At 38.3% G+C, this 20,985-nt stretch overlaps 1 protein-coding gene across 8 annotated transcripts in view; it reads right to left on the bottom strand.

The window, feature by feature from the left end:
• Positions 1–20,985, bottom strand: part of LOC132816485 (protein furry homolog) — a 397,881-nt gene that overhangs the window by 25,088 nt on the left and 351,808 nt on the right. For all 8 annotated transcript variants that reach the window (XM_060826132.1, XM_060826128.1, XM_060826135.1 and 5 more), the window contains exons 52-55: positions 12,374–12,574; positions 7,850–8,011; positions 5,245–5,393; positions 3,331–3,538 (exon numbers count right to left, since the gene is read on the bottom strand). In XM_060826132.1, coding sequence (XP_060682115.1) covers positions 3,331–3,538; positions 5,245–5,393; positions 7,850–8,011; positions 12,374–12,574 — 720 coding nt within the window. The remainder of the gene's footprint in view (positions 1–3,330; positions 3,539–5,244; positions 5,394–7,849; positions 8,012–12,373; positions 12,575–20,985) is intronic.

Below are 20,985 nucleotides of genomic sequence, written 5' to 3'. Positions count from 1 at the left end.
CACAAAGGTTCACAGCACATTTGAATGGATTTGCTTTACTGTGGCACACTGGTTGAAAACCACTGCTGTACATGTTTTCTTTAACAAAACATTTGTGGGCATTTCTTTGGGAGTTCAACCCAATACCCAAGCCTTTGCTCCACAGTTGAAACCTGCAACCATCTAGCTGGAGACCAGTTTATTATACTTCAGTATCAGCACCCACAGGTGAGTTAGGGTGTGCATGCTGGCTTTGTTGCCAATAAAGTTGCCTCAGAGGAATTGGGTGTACATGATAAAGGTAAATTGGGAGCTCAGGAAAGAGTGGAGATGACTGGGGGATTTGGCAGATTTAATATTCCAGTATTTTACAGCTATTATGATAAATATTCATGAAGACAGTACGCATCTACAAAGGCAAATGTTAGTTTTGAAAGCAAAGCAATACCGAAAGAAAATCTGTTAAAACGCTTAAGGAAAATGTAGAAAAAGTCAAAATTTCACTTTCAATAAAGGTGTATAAAATATCTTATCATTTTGGAAATTGGATTGTGAAGATTAAATACATGGGAGCAATGGTATAATGCATTGTTGCTGGACTAGTAATACAGATATCAAGCTGACATTCCAGGGAACCTGGTTCGATTTTGAATTTAAAAAATTACTTAAGAGTCTAATGATGACCATGTAATCATCACCGTTTATCATAAAAACTCATCTGATTCAGTATCACCTTTTAGAAAAGGGAACTGGCATCCTTACCTTCATTGGCCTACATGTGATTCCACATCCACAGATTCTTATCTATCCTCTGAAATGACTGAGCAATACAGTCAGTTGTAAAATGTCTCAAAAAAAGAAATGAAATCGTATGAATCACCTGGCATTGAACTAGGGACTGGAAATGACAATGAAAGACACAGTTCTGTCGACCCTGCAAAGACCACCTTACTGACATCTGGGGGCTAATGCCAAAGTTGGGAGAGCTGCCAGTCAAGCAAAAGCCTGACATAGTCATATTCACAGAATAATACTTTACACACAATCCCAGACAATACAAGCACCATACCTGGGTATGATCCAGAGACTTTGCATGTGGTGCCACAGTTACCTGTAGCTGAGAGGGAGTTGCTCTGGGTGTCCTCAACGTTGACCCCCATATCCCACAAGGTCTCGTGGTAAAATGTTAACCATGGGCAAGGAAACATACTGCGGATCACCAGCACCATGACTGACCAAGCTGATTGAGTCATAAAGGAAATGATTGCTCAACTGGGTTTGCAGGATGTGATGAAGGAGGGCAAACGTACTTGACCTTTCCTGCTAATCTCCCTGCTACAGTTGCATCCCAACAGCATCAGTAGGGATGACCACCAACAATCCTTGTAGAAATGGTGTCCTGTCTTTACACTGAGGACACACTCTATTACATTGTGTTGCACTACCACTGTGCTAAATGAGATGGAATTCAAACACATCTAGCTGGTTAGGGTCATAACTAGCACAAAGGAACATAGTGATGTTTTTGAATGCTATTCATTTCAGCTTCAGGACATATCTGCAGGGGTTCCTCAGGATAGTGCTCAATGGCAACATCTTCACGTACTTCATCAATTAACTTTCCTCCACCATAAGGTCAGAAGTGGACATATTCATTGATGATTACATAATGTTCAGTTCTATTCATGATCTTTCAGGTACTGAAGCAGTCTATTTCCAAAATATCTAGACAATATTAAAGCATGGCTTGACAAATGGTAAGCAACATTTGTGCCACACCAATGTCAGGCAATAGCCATTTCCAACAAGAGAGAATCTACCTATTGCCCCATGACATTTAATAGCATCACCATCACCGAATCCCTCACTATCAACATCCTGGGTTGTTACCATTATCTGAAACTGAACCTGACTGGTAGCATGACTACTGTGAAGACAACAGCATTTAAGAGACTAAGAATCCTGCAGTGTCTAACTCACATCCTGACTCCCTAAAGACTGTCCAGTACCTTCAAGGCTCGCCATAAGTATAATGGAAACTTCCCACCTGCCTGGATGAGTGGAGCTCCAACAATACTTAGGAAGTTTGACACATTCCAGAGCAAAGCTATCACCCTGATTATTTCTGGATGGAGTGGCATTCTGTCTCACCACCACTGAGGCAGAGTATCAGCACTGTATACCAGCTGCAAGATGCACTGCAGAAATGAACTATAGTTCCTTAGACAGCATCTTCCTAAACCACGATCGCTACCATCTGGAAGGACCAGGGCAGCAGATATATGGAAACATCAGTATATGCACACTCCCCTCCAGAGACTCATGCTAACTTAGAACTCGATCGCTGTTCATCAACTGCCTCTGGGTTAAAATCCCAGAACTCCCTAACATTTTGCTGTAGGTTCAATCACATCAACTTTAGGAGTTCAAGAAGGTAGCTTACGATCACCTTGTCAAAGAAAGTTGAAGATGGGCAATAAATGCGGGCTGAACCAGAGAAGCCTACACAAGATGTATGAATAGACAAAAAGGCAAGTGATTTCAGTTCTGTGAATGCAACACTTAAAAAAAAAGTCATAAAATAATTTGTAATAGTAAACTGGAAACATTATTTTCAAGAAAGCATATCATTTCAATTCAGTCCCTATCAGGAACCTATTAATTGATGAAGTGTTTACAAGGTTGAACCTTTATGACATACAGAGGAAACAGACTAGAGGCCGCTGATAGGTTTCAGTTCAGGATCAAGTTCCAGTCAGAACAGTTTTGTCCTAATAGGGTTTTTGCCTGTGAAATCTCTAAGCTGTGATATTTTGTGAGGATGTTTTCAAGCTGTCAGAACTGAGAAGTGGTTTCAGCATCAGAATTGAAGGGCCTGTTTCCACACTGTAGGAAATCTAACCTAATCTAATCAAAAGTTTCTAGATCATATAAATTAGAAAAAGATAGTTAAGAAATTCAAGAGTTAAGATAGGAATGACAAATCACTGGAATTTTCTTTTGTGTAATAAACTTATATTATTTTGTCAATGAAGATCGGCATCCTTGTTTGATTATATTTTGTAAATTAGCAGTATGGTAAACAACTACAAAACTGAACTTCTGATCCACCAAACCAGGTTTCATTCCAGGATCTGATGTGTCCAGTATTTCTGTCAGCTAGGATCATAACAAAAATTCTTACACAAAATTATCAGTTAAATAAATAATTTAGTCATATTTTTGATATAAGCAATGCCTTCAGTTTTGCTATCCATTCATAACACTTTACAACATTGGAAATAGAATGTTCAGAGAGGATGTAAATACTGTACTTCAGAAAAATGTGTACAAACTAAGATAGATTCTCACCTGGAACAAGGAAGAGAAAACATGAAAAGTATGGACTGCACAGGAACCATCAGAATCAGACATCAGTTGATTTATATGGGTGCGCCATGCTTCTTCTGCATCATCACATGCTTTAGGCTGAAAAGCTGCAAGTATTGCAGAAAAGAAAGGCGAGGGAGGGGGTGATGAGTGAAGATCATGAAGCCCATCCCTGTCTCCTTCAGCAAAGCTGCAAGGAAATAAAATAAATATCATGATGCAAAATTTACATTAGAAAATAAGATTACCAAAATTAAATACATTTAGTGGCCCCCCTTTGTGACTGCAGGCCTAATCATTTCTGCTCAAGTCTGGGGCTTGCTAGTCCCTCTTCCACTCTTGGATTGCTTAGCTTGACATGTCAGCTACTGCACTATTTCATACTCACTTAGCTTCTGTTCCAGTCTCTGGCAAGCTTGGTTTAAAACAGGTAACTGACAGTAGAATAAAGAGCAAATCAGAAATTACATTTCCTATTCAATCCTGGAATGTGCAGTATTGCTGGAGATGAGTGAGAATGCCAACATAAAACACTCATTAGTTAATCTTCACTTTCATGTTGATAATTTTGAAATTAGATTGAGCAGAAAGGAGGAGTGTAACAGGTATCAACAGCTAGTGATGAAAGAACAAAACATGTAGGCACAGCTCTAAAGAAAGTTGCTAACCAGTGCCAAGAAATTATAATGCAACCATAGGATGTGTCAGATACATTTACATAGTACTCTGTCCTTGCAGAACATTTTGATTTGACCTCAAATAATGAGTAAGAATGAAATTTTGGAAAAGACTCAGTGAAGGACTGCATGATTAATTTCCAGGTCTTAAATATAGATAGGTTGAAACAACTGAGTTTCTATAAGTTTTCTGATTCTTTTGTTTGGACTCAATTTGAAATAAATTGACTTTAGCTTTGTAAAATAAAGGTTTTACTTTACAATTGATGATTTAAATGCTTACTGTTGAATGGAAGTTGATGGATAATTTTGAGCTTCAACTAATTTCATGCTTTATCTTCTAAAATATATTAGAATCATAGAAGGATACAGCACAAATGCAGATCTTTCATGCTTGTGTTAAACGGTTGGGCTTAGTCACATACTCTGGCATTTTGTCTGCAATCTGTCGATTCTTCATCCTTAAGTACCTGTCAAACTCCCTTGTAAAATTATTAATGGAAGGAACTTTCCATCAAATTTTCAGTAAACCATTCCAGATTCCAACAACAATTTGAGCTAAGAAATTCTCAATTTCTCCTCCAATCCTAGATTTTTGCCAATGATTTTAAATCTATATTATTTAGTTAATTCTATACTCATTAAAGGAAACACTTTTTTGAAAGAAGAGATGATTAAACATTACATCATTTTCAGCATTTCAGTTAGGTTGCCTCTTAATTTATTTGTGTTAAAGAGAACAGTCCCAATTTTTCCTTCCTCTCGTAACTGAAGTTAATCATTCCTAGCAACATTCTGGTGAACATATTCTATACCCTAAGTCAGCTTTCCTAAAATGTATCGCTCCCAGAACTGTCACACTTCACGTGAAGTTTTACTGATTTTATATTCTATGTCCAATTTATAAATCCAAGGAACACTTTTTAAAAACAAAAAATCACCTTATCAACTTGCCATGCTGCTTTTAACAATTGGTGAATATGCGCAACTTACACTTTCCTTAAGTGGACGTTATTAGCTCATAGTATAAAATCTTTCTATATTAGTCCTCTCAAAAGTGCATCATTTCAATTTTTACCTGTCATGCATCTATTTTATCGCTATAACACATTCTGACATCCACAGGCATTTTCATTATCACTACTACTTTGCTGAACTAACTACATTGACAATAATTTTAAACACAAATGTATTGAGGACAATGTGAAGTTTAACTAACCTTGACAGCCCCAACTGATCAACATCTCCATCACCCTTTTCTTCTGGTTCTGTAATTTCAAGGCTGAAGCTATCATTGCCCTCAAGGGCTGACGGAAGTTCACTTGTAGATCCAGAAAGTTCATCTTCCTCAGTCATGAATTCAATCTCCTAAAAATAAAATTTGTAAAGTTTAAGAATTAGAAACATGTAATGAAATACTTTTTTGTATACTTTAGAATGTATATCGCTTTTATGTGTGAATTACAGAGATTAACAATGCAAGAACTAAATGTCCCCAGAATTATGGGGATTTGAACTTGGCTTCAAATTCCAGGATGTTTTTGTCATCAAAAATTGGCATTTTACTTCTGGACTATATGCCTACCTTAAGATGTGGACGTGCCGATGTTGGACTGGGCTGGACAAGGTCAGAAGTCACACGACACCAGGTTATGGTCCAATACGTTTATTGAAATCACAAGCTTTTGGAGCACAGCACTTTCGTTTGGTGAAGTCACTTCATCTACCACACTTCACTTGATGAAGAAGCTGTGCTTTGCAAGCTTGTGATTTCAAACAAACCTGCTGGACTATAACCTGGTGTCATGTGATTTCTGACCTTGTCTATTTTACAGATCAACTTCTGTCTCTGGCCTGCTCCTCTTTGTGATATTTAAAGTTACTTTGATCAGCTTACTGTCATTTGCTACCATCCTCGTAAATCTTTCTGCACAATCTCTAGTGTCATTTCATCCTTCTTGTAGTGGAACCAGAACTGCATGCAGTACAGATCTGTGCATACACCTGCCAAGTTCCCGCTGTTCCTCTACATGTCTCAGAATTCTGCTATTTGTGGTATATTTCTTCTGTCCTGTTTCTCTCTCTAAAGGCATTACCTCACACTTCTGAATTGAATTTGATTTTCCAAGTTTTGCAAGACCACTGATATCTTCTGTTGTTTACAGCTTTCTTATTCGCCACTGACTACACCTAAACATTTGTATCATTCCCAACCTCATAATCAGCCTACCTTGTCCAGCCCAGTCCAACATCGGCACGTCCACATCTTAAGGTAGGCAGCCTACATTCAACGCTATTTCATTAATACTTGCACAGAAAGCTGATGACCTCACATTTGGCTTTCTGTATCCCGACTGGAAACGGCCTTCCAGCCACAGAAAGACTCATCACCTAACACTGAATCAGTTTTGGATTTAGTTTGCCAATGTCCCATCCCAAGTATGTTTACTTTTCTGGTCACCTACTATTTGTCAAAAGCTTTGCTAATATGTCGACTACACCAGTTACCCTACCATCACTGACTTTCCTTGTTACCTATTCAAAAAATTCAATCAAGCCACACAATCTTCCCATAGCACGCCCATACTAGTCACCTTTGATTAATCTATGCCTTCTAAATGATGATGAACACTTTCCAAAAAATTGCCCACTACTGAAGGTCGGCTGACCTATTACTCAACCGATCGTTTCCAAACAATAATGTTAGCAGTTCTCCAATCTTCCAGCAACTTGCCTCTAAACAGATGTGCTAGAAAATTACGGCCTTTTGATGACCATCTCCAAGTCCGGGACATATTTTATGCTTTTGTAAATGCTTCAAAATGCTCAATCCCTGACTAACTGTGTTTTTCCTATTCAATATTTCATTGTATTTTCCCTGTTCTCTTTTTACATGCTTCCCACTACCTATGCTGCTGTTAGCAGTCAGATTTCCCATGGGGTGGATGAACATCATAGGAAAATCATCAGTTTTATCACCTTTGTAGCAGTAAGCAGCACAAAGTTCCAGAAATCCAATTTAATATTCAGAAAATTTCTCAAACAGTAAAAAACTGCTATCATTTCTCATATGAATAAATAAAAAAAATAGAAATTAAGTAAAATACACATTAAACACAATGTTTAATATGCCAATGTATTGTGCAAATTAAAAAACTTAGAATAAGAACAATGCTTCAACCAATCCTTTTTTATCTTTCAGATATAAATATTCCCTTAAATAATTATTCTTGCTATATATTCTTATGTACTTAGAAAGTATATTTTATCTCTCACCAACCTTTATGTCAGAAACAGTAACCATGTCATCACTGGACTGTTGACTGCATCCACTTGTGCGTGACATTGATCGTTTTTGAACAGTGTAATATTTTGGTTGGATACCAGCAGTATGGCTTTACAGCAAGAGAGAATTCTCCCAGCCACCACAGAATCAATATTGCAAATGCAGTCATTCATAATTTGGATATGAACATATGGTTAACAGGATAAAGGGTAGCCACAACCCCTTCAAAACCTTTATTCGTGATCATAGAAGCTATTCAAAATCAAGTTTTGTTGTGAAATAAATTAGTATAAATTAGCAACAGACAATTTTCAATAATTATATTGTTAAAAGTACAAACTCCTTAATGATGCAATTCTGATGTCAAGAAAATCGACCAAAAGGTTGCAACAACATGCAAATCCACACACAAGCAAGCCACCAAAGTCAAAGATTACCCATACCACCTACTCCCAAGATTATTATAAAGACAGAGAATAAATTTGGAAATACTTAGTTATCATGACCATTCATTAGTGAACCACCAAAGCCCCTTCACCTTTGATCTCCCTGCCACCTGCTGGTTTGTTTCATCAGCCAGAGAAACCTCCAGACTAGGAGTCCTCGTGCTAACTGAAAGTGGATCTGCAGAGGCTGTGTCACCCGAAGTTGATAGTGAATCCACGTGACTTGTGTCTTCATTAGGTACAAAATTCATTATCTGCAGAACACAAATTTAACAAGATTAATGTCATAATTATGATTTAATGACATGACGTGATGCCAGTCAGAACAGAGTTAAATGTCACAAATAATTCGGGTGCACATAATGTTTAATAAACTATTGTAGCATTTTTCACAATATAATTTGAAGCCCTTTGAGTGAGCAAATGGAGAAAATCAAAAAAAAACTTAATTTTGACATAGTCGGTTCTGCTATATTTCTGTTCTTGTACAACACTGTGCTATAAGAACAACACGCAACAGCAGCACCATTTAAACTAATGGAGCCAAATGATGTTTTAACCAATCTATGCTTTAAAAGTTTGGGCTGTAGAAACGGAGTACGCAATTCATCAATCATGTTATAGCAAATTTGTATTAACAAAATGTGCGTTATAGTAGACAACCTGTACTAAAATGTTTGTAAATATTGATGTAAATCTTCTGGGTTTGGTGTTTTTTTTAAATGGTGTTGTCACATTATGATAAAAAAGAACTGCAGATGTTCAAAATCAGAAAACCAGGAATTGCTGGAAAAGGGCAGAGTTCTGAAGTAGGGTCTTCTTTATAGTCAGTTCTGAAGAAGCATCACTGGACTCAAAACATTAACTCTGCCTTCTCTCCACAGATGCTGCCTCACTTCAGGGTTAACAAGGTGAGAGTGGAATTTCTACCCAAAAGGGATAGAGCTACAGCTACTAGTTGAAGCAATGCCAGAATGCAGTTGTGTCTGCTGTTGTGCCTGGAAGGCAGTCCAGAGATGAGTAGCATGGATCCTGGACTGAAAGGCAAATCCAGGGTATTTGGGTTGGGAAGAGATCAGGAATTCTAGTAAGGGTATAGTAGTGGAATTTCAGTTTGGGAGGCTGGAATGTGGGATGGTAACTATAAAGGGGCAGTACCACCTTGTGGCAAGGACTGTCCCTAATGGGCACAGGAGACCTCCCAAAAGAGGTAACCATCATACTCAAGTTGGAATAGTGGCAGACTAATCATCTTCTCACATTATCTCACATCTAATCACACTTTATTATTGGTAATACCAATTAAGTTACCAACTAAAAGCCATTTACGACGTTCAATAGGCTTAAGGATGGACAGGTTTGCTAAACTGTTCCTGTTGTATGTGCTGCAATATCAAGCATGACCAGCTTGTGGTTGGGGTTTTTTCATGTTACCACATTCTCTCCTTGAATGAGACTAAGGGACCACTTAGTTAAATGCAAAAAGAAGTGTTTCCTAACTCTTTCCTGAAGAGCCTAACTCTGAAACTCCTTGTCCTAGAATCTCACATTAGCACAGAGGTTTCTTTCGATGTGAGTTTCAAAATATTAATCACCTCAATCAATTCTCTTTCGAGCCTTCTATGTTACAGGCAATAAAAGCCTGCTATTGTAATTTCTTCTTATAATGTAGTGCTTGGAGCCTGGTAATATCCTGGCAAGTCTGCACCACAAATCTTCCAAAGGTCAATATATCCTTTCTAAGGTATGCAGTCCAGAACTGTACAATCACCCAGATGTGGTCTAACTAATGCTTTGTACAATTGTAACAATATTTCTTTCCTTTTATATGAGTAAATTAGGTGTAGGAGTAAATTATTTGGCCCGTTAAACCTTTTCAGCCATTCGATAAGCTGACAGTTAAGTTGGGACATCATATTGCTGCTGTGCAAGATATTGGTAAGGCCCTTTTTGGAATACTGCATTAAATTCTGGTCACCCTGCTATAGGGAGGATGTTATTAAACTGGAAAGGTTGCAGTAAAGATGTACAAGTATGTTACCTAGACTGGGGGTTTGAGTTATAAGGAGAGGCTGGGTAGGCTGGGACATTTTTCCCCTAGAGCATAAGAGACTGAGGGTGACCTTCAAGAGATTTATAAAATCTTGAGCAGTATGGATAAGGTGAATAGCCAAGGTCTTTTTCCCAGGATAGGGAAGTCCAAGACAAGAAGGTATAGGTTTAAGATTAGAGGGGAAAGATTTAAAAGGGACCTGAACAACAGCTTTTTTACACAAGAGGTGGCACGATTATGAAATGAACTGCCAAAGAAAGTGATAGAGGTGACTACAATTATGACATTTAAAAGACATTTGGACACATACATAGATAGGAAAGCTTTAGAGAGAAATGGGACAAACAAAACCAACAGGTCTAGTTTAGTTTGGGAAACATGGACCAAACTGTCTTTTTCTATGCTGTAATGACTCTATGGTTCATAGGTGAGGTTCTTCCATAATCCGAAAAAGAGACATCTCAGCATGAAACAAAAAACCAAAAAACTGCAGATGAAGGAAATCAGATGTGAAAACAGAAATTGTTGGTGAATCTCAGCAGGTCTTTACGGAGAGAAAGCAAAGCTAACGTTTTGGGTCTAGTGACCAATCTTCAGTTCTACCTCAACAAAACATGAGTAAAAACCTTATGAATATTGCACGGTATGCAACATATAGTTTTTACATTATGAACTGCTATTTTCTGACAATGAACTCATCAACTATTTCATTATCAATAAAGGCAATGTTACAAAATTATTCTGCATGTAATGTTTTGTTTTACACAAATTCTATACCATACCTACTGTATGACAGACCCTTTGTCTGTCCCAGCTGTCTACAAATAAAGATAACATTGTTTTAGACTTCTGAATATTTTCTTTGTGTCTGAGAACTACATTTTAATTACCTCCTTAAACGGATTCCTAAATCTATTTGGACTATATACTGTTCTTAAAACTTCACCACCTGAAGAACATTTGGAATTAAAAATTTTTTGGTCCAAATTAAATGATCTCACACATACCAGCACTGAGATCTAAATTCTAAAGATTTGCAAACTCACAATAGACAAACATATCTATAATTTTATGCTGTTAGCTGCACTGCTTTCTTTGCCACTAATCTTTGTGTTGTTCGCAATGTTTGACATTTAGCTCTCTTGTTTTTTTTAAGCCATTAATAAATAATGAATAGTAAGGCTCCAGAATGAATCCTTGAGGGATAGTCACTTCCTTCTAGTTTGTATACATACCTTTTTTGAATGACCTGAAACATCTTTTAACCAAATCAGTAATTTTCCTTTAATTGCTTGAGTATTAATTTTAGCTGAAAATTTCAGATCTATTTAAATAAAGTTAAAATATCAAGATGGCATGACAATATTTATTTTATTAGGCAGTAATAGATGTTGGACCATGCTATAAATGGACTGTTTGTACAAACAATAATTGAGGCAATTGCTTCACTCGACCAATTTGACATTAGACAGAGACAAGCAAATAAGGCTCATCTACTTATCCATTTGTTCCACCAGGATTCATCTCTTTAAAATAGCATATGGTTATGTATATCTAAATGACTGACATTATTCCTCCAATCTCCAGTATGTGATACTCACTCCATGACTCTTAACACTTTTCCACATGCACGAAGGAGTTTGGAAGAATAAATTTAGCAATTAAAATGGAGTTTGACAACTGGGGTCATGACTGCATCACATTTTATCATATAGCAGATATGATAAAGAATTTGTGTAAAACAAAACATTTTGTGGAGGACAATTTTGTAAAATTGCCTTTACTTATACTGAAATAGGTGATGAGTTCATAAGTCAGAAAATAGCAGATTCATAATGCAAAATGGACATACAGTACAAAATTAGAAAATAAACTGGTTCAGCAGAGCACAGTACTAGATTACTGTAGGTTCATTGCTCATGCTATGTTGAGGTGGAAGAAAAACTAAGAACGGTCACTGGACCCAAAATATTAACTCTGCATTTTCTCCATAGATGCTGCCAGACCCACTGAGTTTCACCAATGATTTCTGTTTTTGCTTCTGATGTCCAGCACCCACACTTCTTTGCTTTCTTTGTCTTATGTTGAGGTGTTTTTTTCAGGATTATGAAAGGCCCTCACTTATGAATGTTTTAAATGGGAGTATAAAAATATTCCTTTATACTTAGGAACATTATGAAGCGATCAATGAAAATGTAATGTATTAGGACTATGGAGTAAAGTCTCTATCCCGGTTCCTAACTGAACACATTGTTTATGGATGCAATTAAAAAAATAGTAAGACATTTAATACATAAGTTCAGCTACAAAGAGAAATATTCCAGTTGCCCATTTGCTTACTTCTTTGCCAGGTGTTTGGGTGTGACTTGTGAAGACCTAGAAAGGGTACAGGAGAAAATACCTCCAAAAAGAACTCATATCTTCACTTTTTGAATTTAGTTTAAATACATTGTATGAACTAGGTTCCGGTGCAAGATGTTACTAAATATTAACCTGTATTGGGCATTTTTATTTGTTAGCTCTTTTAAAAGTTTGCACAATAGATCATAAAACATTAACCTACTAGTTGTGATCGTGTCAGAATTTGACTAGCTGTAAGCGCATCCTCTTCAGAGGACTCATCTGAATCTTCATGATTAATTTTACTTAGACTGGGTGTGCTTCCTGAAAGCTGGCTCTCCTCTAGAAGCTGCATATCTCCCTTGTCTAGACTGTCAAGAGAACGCCTCCGTACTCCCCAATTAAAGGTATCCATACTCTCACCCTGAAAGAAAGAAATTGAGATATCATTCACAAAAATTACAAGTAATCAGATCACAATGCAATAATAAACGTTTGTATGTGACAGAAAAGATTTTAAAACATGGGTTTGCAAGACTAGAATATAGAAGTAATAATAATTCAAATATTGGTAAAACTTTATTTTAGCACTTCAAAATATGTATATAGATTATAACTTTTACTAATTTATTTATCTAGCGACTAGTATCCATTATTCAATCAATCAATCAATCAGATTTCCTTTTTTACCAATAATTGCAACAGACAGCTATTGCTGGGACTTAAGGTGGCATACAGGCAAGTAAATGGGTTAGTGAAAGCCAGAAATTGATATTAAGATTAGTATTCTCTAGATATTATTGGGGGAATTTTGACTATCATATGTTGGCTGTCTGTGGTTAGGGTGTCCATTATGCCCGCCTGCTCATGTTAGTGTAGAACCTGACAGGGTGTCATTACAATGATGGCAGAAAATTGACAGTGTAATTTGAATGCAAGCCAGAATTGGAGGGAAGATGACAATTGAGTCGTTAATTTAAAAAATAACTTTTTACAAGGTTTTCTGAGCAGATTTCAGTGATTCCTTTAAATAGCTAAACTAGCAATCCTTAATGTTCAGTCCAGTTCAATTGTCAGAGGAAAACCAAGATTGTATGAAGGTTCTAAAATGGTTTAGAAACCAGATAACATACAGTAAATACGTTTGGCCTGCTAATTTGTTTCCTGGACCATTTCAATATTGCAGCAAATTGGATGTTGATAGGAATGAATATTAAGTAATGCACTGTAATTTATGGTTAATTACCCACCCTGTTCCTAACTGAAATGAGGTAAAATTGTGTGTTGTGACGTTTGTTTTCATAAAGGTGATCAATGTTTGGAATTTCTGCTTTATAAAAAATAAACAACAGTTCCTAAAAGCTTGTGGCCTCACACATAAATGGGCTACGATCTCACCAGTTCTACAATGGATCTCTGCACAAGTGCCCTCCAGTACTGACCTTACTAACATATGTGAAATGAGAAGGATGCACCTAATATGTATGAGTCCGGGAGATGCACCTGCTACTCCCAGTCAGTTGGCTGTCTTGAGGTAGATAAGATTGCTTAGATTCTGTCCATTTTGTGGAGCTTCAGCTGACATATCAGCAGCCGATCTTCATTTATTACTTAGTTTGAAATGCCAAACAGCAGAAATATTTATGCATGCATTTACAATATCATTACACATACCAATTAGAAGCCATCTTACCACATTCCATCGAAAAGCAAAAGAATAAAGATAATATTTTCCTATTTCTTAATTTGCTCAGGTCTCGTTGCTAAAGTTGGTGGTGGTGAGGGGGTGATTGTTGTGTGGGAGGCAGGGGAGTTAACGAGGGAGGTAAGTGAACGAACTCGATTCTCCCAGCAAGTGAAGGAACATGCTTGCGTTTCTCCACTGAAAACAAACTACAATAGTTTTATGATAAGAGGATAACCATGGTCTGAAAGGATATGAGAAGCGTCAGAACACTTGGGCTAGTTTTTCACCTTAGGACGAGAAAACAGAATTTGAAACTGTTTGAGTGACCAAGCTGTCCTGATGGGACCAATGAAAAAAAAAAGACTTGAGTATCATGCCAGAGAGCCTTAATTAGAAATGAGCTTCACAGTCAATTAACAGAGGTGGGAAACACAAGTGCAGATTCAATTTAAACTCACCATGGCATCTAATACACTGTGTTTTCCATTTAAGTGATTAAAGAAGAATTGAAGAATCACAGTGAACTTTGGGCTCCATGTTTCACCCAAACAGACCAAAGAAGCTGGGGTAGAGATCACTGCCACTGTTACTAGCAGAAACATCTGAAGAAGAACCTGAATCTAGTGCTGTTAAATATTCAATAATCCCAAATGCTCTGGCAAAGCGAGTGCTAGTGTAACTCATTAACACACATACATTCACTATTAGGTAGGTACATAAGCCGAGGAGCCTCTGGGGCATGCTACTCCTGAACATGGGCGTGATGAATGTCCAGGAGACCTCCTGTCCTCTTAGAATAGCCATACTCCTGTCAGAAGATCTGCCATCAGAAGCAGATACCACAGATCATAGCAGTTCCTTATCATGTTGTCCTTTGAAATACACAAATAATGCCTGGAAGAGGATATAAACTGGCAGGGAGATACCATCAATCATCATGGCAATAGAAGATTGAGCAATAGAAATAGCCAGGATGCACAGAAGATGGCCAGTGAAAAATCTGAGTGCACTCATTAAGGAGGCGCCTTACACTCCACCCATCTGATTGAATACTAAACATGGAGTTACCTTGGGAAGGCTTAGTATAGCAGAGGCTTCTGGTCCAAATGACTCTCTTTCCCTCCATCCATGAAGCTAGATGGCCAATAAAGAACAAAAGCATCATCATCAAACCTTACAACAGACCATCCATCAGTACAGATACTCTCACCTTGGTAGGGTCTCGTGTGTTGAGATAGGGTGCCAATGGTGAGGAGCATGTCATCGAGGAGATGTGCCAAAGTGCACAGAGTGAAAGAGTTCATTAAGCTCATGTGTGCCAAAGGAGAATGGCTAATACCAATGAGAGAGCATAAGCTCCTCCACTGAAAAAGTAATGAGCCCCATGAAAAGCCACAGGAGCAGTGCCTAGAGAGCATGCAGGCACCAAACACTGATGAAGGGCTTTTGCCCGAAATGTCGATTTTCCTGCTCCTCGGATGCTGTCTGACCTGCTGTGCTTTTCCAGCACCACTCTAATCTTGACTCTGGTTTCCAGCATCTCCAGTCCTTGTTTTTACCACTTAACACTAATGTCCACAGGTCACACTAAGTTCTCTGGACAGATCAGTGGTGCTGGTGACACAGAGATATCTGGAGGGAATGTCAGTTGCACACCAATTGATGGTCCCCTTCATACATCTGGACATCCAAAGGACTGACAATATCACCGAGGAAAAGTGGGGTGCCACTCTTCATGAAGGTCTTTCATCAACTTTGGCTTCCTGGCTCCTTTGACAATGAGAGATTCAGTGGGGACAAGTGATGAAGGCTGACTGAGCAATCATACAACAGAACCCTGGATGCTTCTTCAACTTGAGACAAGTTTGAAGGCTCTATCCACTTAATCTGAAGCTATATGGGAGCACTGTGTAAAAGTGACCGTGCACAGATCACTGGAATGTCTTCTTGCTGTGTACTGTCTTACTTCCTGGGCAAATGTAAAAAATGACGTTTGAAGCCAGATGTGAAGGGTCTTTGACTAGATGTGTGCTAAGAAACTATTTCCCATAGAGGGAGAGTCTGGAACAGTTGGCATAAACTCAGAGCAAGGGATTGTCCAAAGATGACAGAAGTTAAGAGGAATTTCTTCCCTCAGAGGCTGTGAATCCATAGAGTGTTTTATCACTGAAGGCTGTCAAGTGAAATAAATTCCAGGCTTAGTTAGGTAGATTTTTAATCAGTAAGGCAATCAAAATGTATGGAGAAAAGACAAGAATGTGGAATTGAAGATTATCAGGACAATCATGATCACTGAATTTGAAGCAGTTTGAATGGGCCAAATAGCCAACTTCTATTCCCAGGTCTTCTGGATCGGTCAACATTCAGTTGCATTAATTTCTCCAATAATACTTTTTAATCAAAGTAATTTCCTTCAGTTCCATATTTTTACTAGATGTTTGAATCTTAATTATTTCAGAGAAACTTCTTGTAAGTTCCTCTGTGACAGGATGCATAAAATTTATCTCTGTCATTTCTTTATTTCTAATTATAAAGTCTTTTTCTTCCTGTAATGGACTTAATCATTTCCCTTTTTACATACCTAAAGAAGCTTTTACAATTTGTTTTTCTATTCATTACTATTTTTATTTGCATTTAGTTCCCTCTTTGTTGATCCATTTCTCAATTTTGCTTTGCTGAGATCCAAAATGATCTCAATCCTTAGGTTTACATCTTCTGTTTGGTAAAAAGCCTCTTTCTTTATTTTTATCTTTAAGTATCCCCGTAAGCCATAGTTCCTTATTTTTCCTTTTTGTGTATCTTTGCCTCATAGGAATGCATGCTTTTTGAAAGCCAAATTATCAATGAGGGTCTGCACCAGTTATCCTGGGCACTGCCATGGCTCTGACAAGCCAGAGAACTCTCAGGTTTGTGCCTCCTTCCAAGGTCCTTCAGCCATACAAAGGCGGGCTGCTGGGAGGCAAAGGAACCACTGTTGACATTTGGATGTGTGCTCCGGTAGAGCTTTGCAGTACAGTCCACAAAGTGTTTTGCATCACTTGTGCTATGCAATACCCTTCACAATTTGAGCAAGCAAAGTTTGGCTGTCTTGGATGCAGCTGAAAAGGGGGAGCAAAGAAAGGTGAGAATGAAGATGAGATGGAGAATCAGGTCATTGATCAGGAGGATACAAGAGAACATGACAGAGGAATGCATCATCAAACCCGAGGAGTCAGGGATAAACTGACTGAATTCCGCTTCCTGGATTCCATGGCCTTGGTGAGATGTGTGCGCAGTGGCAGAGTTAGAATAAGTATGGACTTGAGAGTGTGAGGTAGCAGAGAGAGGATTGTGATACTTGTTTTACAGAGCATAGATCAGACCTCCTTCCTACACTGTTGCAATGTACCACTTCACGCAGGAAACAGCACTGAGCCACTGACTCCAGAGTCCAAACTGGCGGTATCTGGAGATATGGCAACCACAGGCAGTTGGCTGAATTGAAGACTGCCACCCCATTTGCCAATTCCTACAGGCTCTGTCCACAAAGCGCAGAGTAAATTTTCTTTTTCTTGACTAAATCCCCAAGACCTGATCAGGTGCATCCAAGACCTGATCAGGTGTATCCGGGAGGTTAGGGAAGTGATTGCTGGGCCTCTTACTAAGATATTTGTATCATAAATAGTCACAGGTGAGGTGCCGGAAAACTGGAGGTTGGCTAACGTGATGCCACTGTTTAAGAAAGGTGGAAAGAACAAGCCAGGGAAGTAAATGGCCGTGAGCCCAATGTTGGTGATGGGCAAGTTGTTGGAGGGAATCCTGAGGGACAGGATGCACTTGTATTTGGAAAGGCAAGGGCTGATGAGGAATAGTCAACATGGCTTTGTGCTTGGGAAATCATGTCACACAAACTTGATTGAGTTATTTGAAGAAGTAGCAGAGGACTGATAAGGGCAGAACGGTGGACATTATCTATATGGACTTCAGTAAGGCATTCAACAAGGTTCCTCATGTGAGACAGGTTAGCAAGGTAGATCTCATGGAATACAGGGAGAACTAGCTAATTGGATACAGAACTGGCTCAAAGGCAGAAGACAGAGGGTGGTGGTGGAGGGGTGCTTTTCAGACTGGAGGCCTGTGACCAGTGGAGTGCCACAAGGATCGGTGCTGGGTCTACTACTTTTCATCATTTATATAAATGATCTGGATGTGAGCATAAGAGATATAGTTAGCTGACACCAAAATTGGAGGTGTAGTGGTCAGTGAAAAACCTGACCAGATTACAACAGGTTCTTGATCAGATGGGCCAGTTGGCTGAGAAGTGGCAGATGGAGTTTAATTTAGATAAATGTAAGGTGCTGTATTTTGGGAAAGCAAATCTTAGCAGGGACTTATACACTTAATGGTAATGTCCTGGTAGTGTTGCTGAACAAAGAGACCTTGGAGTGCAGGTTCCTAGCTCCTTGAAAGTGGAGTCACAGGTAAATAGAATAGTGAAGGCAGCATTTGGTATGCTTTCCTTTTTTGGTCAGAATATTGAGTACAGGAGTTGGGAGGCCATGTTGCAATTGTACAGGACATTGGTTAGTCCAACTGTTGGAATATTGCGTGCAATTCTGGCCTGTTCCTATCGGAAGGATGTTGTGAAACTTGAAAGGGTTCAGAAAAGATTTACAAGAATGTTGCCAGGGTTGGAGGATTTGAGCTATAGGGGGAGGTTGAATAGGCTAAGGCTGTTTTCCCTGGAGTGGAGTGACGGAGGCTGAGGGGTGACCTTGTAGAGATTTATAAAATCACGAGGGGCACGGATAGGATAAATAGGTAAAGTCTTTTCCCTGAGGTGGGGGAGTCCAGAACTAGAGGGCATAGGTTTAGGGTGAGAGGGGAAAGATACTAAAAAGAGACCTAAGGGGCAACTTTTTCATGCAGAGCGTGATGCTTGTATGGAATGGGCTGCCAGAGGAAGTGGTGGAGGCTGGTACAATTGCAACATTTAAAAGGCATCTGGATGGGTATATGAATAGGAAGGGTTTGGAGGGATATGGGCCAGGTGCTGTCAGGTGGGACTAGATTGTGTTGGGGTATCTGGTCGACATGGACAGGTTGGACCGAAGGGTCTGCTTCCGTGCTGTACACCTCTATGACTCTATGTCTTAAATATTAGGGGTCAAGTACCACAGTCTAAGGCGTCCTGGCTTGTACCGTCTTAAGTGATGTTTAGCTGCACTTTAAATATGGCACAAGAGATGTGAAAGCTGGGAGGTCTTGCCATATGTACAGACCACCAGCTTTCCAGCCATGTGATTCCCAAGAAAGGTGCTCGAGAACAAGTTGCACAACAAATGAGGTAAGAATTGGACGATTTCGTGAGAAAAATCACTGAGCCATGGTAGACTGAGCTTTTCAAATCTTACTTGGCAAAATGCCAATTGAGAATGTGAATATTCTACCCATTATCAGGCTCAGACAAAACAACTAATATTTAAGGATGTTTCAGAAGAGGTAATTGTGCTGATACCAAATGGAGCTAAGCATGAATTACTGTTTTTCGAAGAGGAGTGGAAAAATTCAGAAGGAATGTTCTCCAATACTTTTAAGAATTTTCATGTAAAGGAATTATTATCCTTTACATTCATTTTGTCTTAAATCTTTTAATGGTGTGCTTTAAAACACTTAACTATTCCAATAGAGTTGCAAGAATCATAACAGCAAATTAGTATTTCTCCAGAAACATAGTTGAATTAGTTACACATATGCTAACAAAGAATTCAACATTTTGACAAAACAGACTATAATGTTACTGAAGGCATAATTGACCTTAAGTAAATAGAACTTTTGGTGATCTTGTACAGTTAGAGTGTGATGCCATCAGGGCTCAAGCCCTGACCCAAGTATGAGCGCTCATATAAGCTTGCCTCCTTTCCCTGACCCATCCTTAAAGTAATGCCTCTCAAATGGCGAGATAAGCAATTGTCTCTCTCTAATGGAGATAAATACCTATGGTCTTTCAATAACTGGGGCTAATCACCTTACTTTAGTACCATGGCAATGGCATTGCCTATCATCTATAGGAAGAGCATGTTACTGTCAAGTACTACACAAGCTAGCAGTGGAATGCCAAAGTTATTGCAAATATTAAAATTTTGGAAATTAAGGCTGCCTTTAACAATTATTCATGCTTCGAAACAAAATCATTATTACCAAAATATACGATCCTGGTAGCCAGGACCATATTGCACAAACAATTAAGTCTACGTTCATGCATGTAAAGAATTTTTCCATTGTAATAAAATTCATGAGGTCAATTAATATAATAATGCAACAAGCTCACGAGCTACAATGCAGTACTACGTGCAGACTGCAACACATCACATAAGCTGCATAATGAGTATCTTACCTGAAGTTCCTAGTTAGCAATATAGAGTTAAAAAAGATACATTAAATATTCAGTTTCTAAGAAATAAATATATATTCATTTTCAATTTAACCAAAAACTTGTGTTTTCACTTTCAATAAAACAGCTGACAAATCCCCATCCGACATTAATGCCTAATATGACATGAATTTATTTTTTTTCGGTTTCAAAATTATGTTAAATTGCTACAGTTTGTTATTAGATATTGCTTTAACTAATTGTTCCTTCAAAAATTGATTAAACTTCTTTGAAGATTTTGCATGTCAATGGAAGCTGATGGTCAAGAGAGGGTTAGATTTTTGCCATGCTGGAGAGATTCTGTGTCGTAGCAAAAATGGCAGTAACAGTCCAAAATCTCAAGTCACATCCCTGAAAATGATGGGACTGGAGTCAGACTAGGTTTTGCACATATAGTTCACAGAGGCAGCTGACCACTTCATTCATCAGCTACCTTCACTCAAGTAGAATTATGGTGTCTCTGCAGCTTGAAACGCATATTGTGCACATTTGTATACTTATTTAAAAAGATAACAATGACCATAGATATCTTGTAATCCTTCTTTTAACCATTATGATCCTTTGCTGCCAAAATGTCTCTATTGCTTCACAGACAATATATTTGCATACTTGAAGCTTCACATGTTAAACAGGGTGAATGCATAGATTCATTGTGGTATCTATCATGATAGAGAAAATGAGTTTTCTGAAACAAGACAAGTTGAAAATTTGTTGGTGCATTCATTATATTCCTCTT

Source organism: Hemiscyllium ocellatum, chromosome 6 (genome assembly GCF_020745735.1).
Source record: "Hemiscyllium ocellatum isolate sHemOce1 chromosome 6, sHemOce1.pat.X.cur, whole genome shotgun sequence".
Taxonomy (NCBI): domain Eukaryota; kingdom Metazoa; phylum Chordata; class Chondrichthyes; order Orectolobiformes; family Hemiscylliidae; genus Hemiscyllium; species Hemiscyllium ocellatum.
The sequence above is the reverse complement of the archived record's forward strand: the minus strand, read 5'-3'. Positions and strand labels throughout refer to the sequence as shown.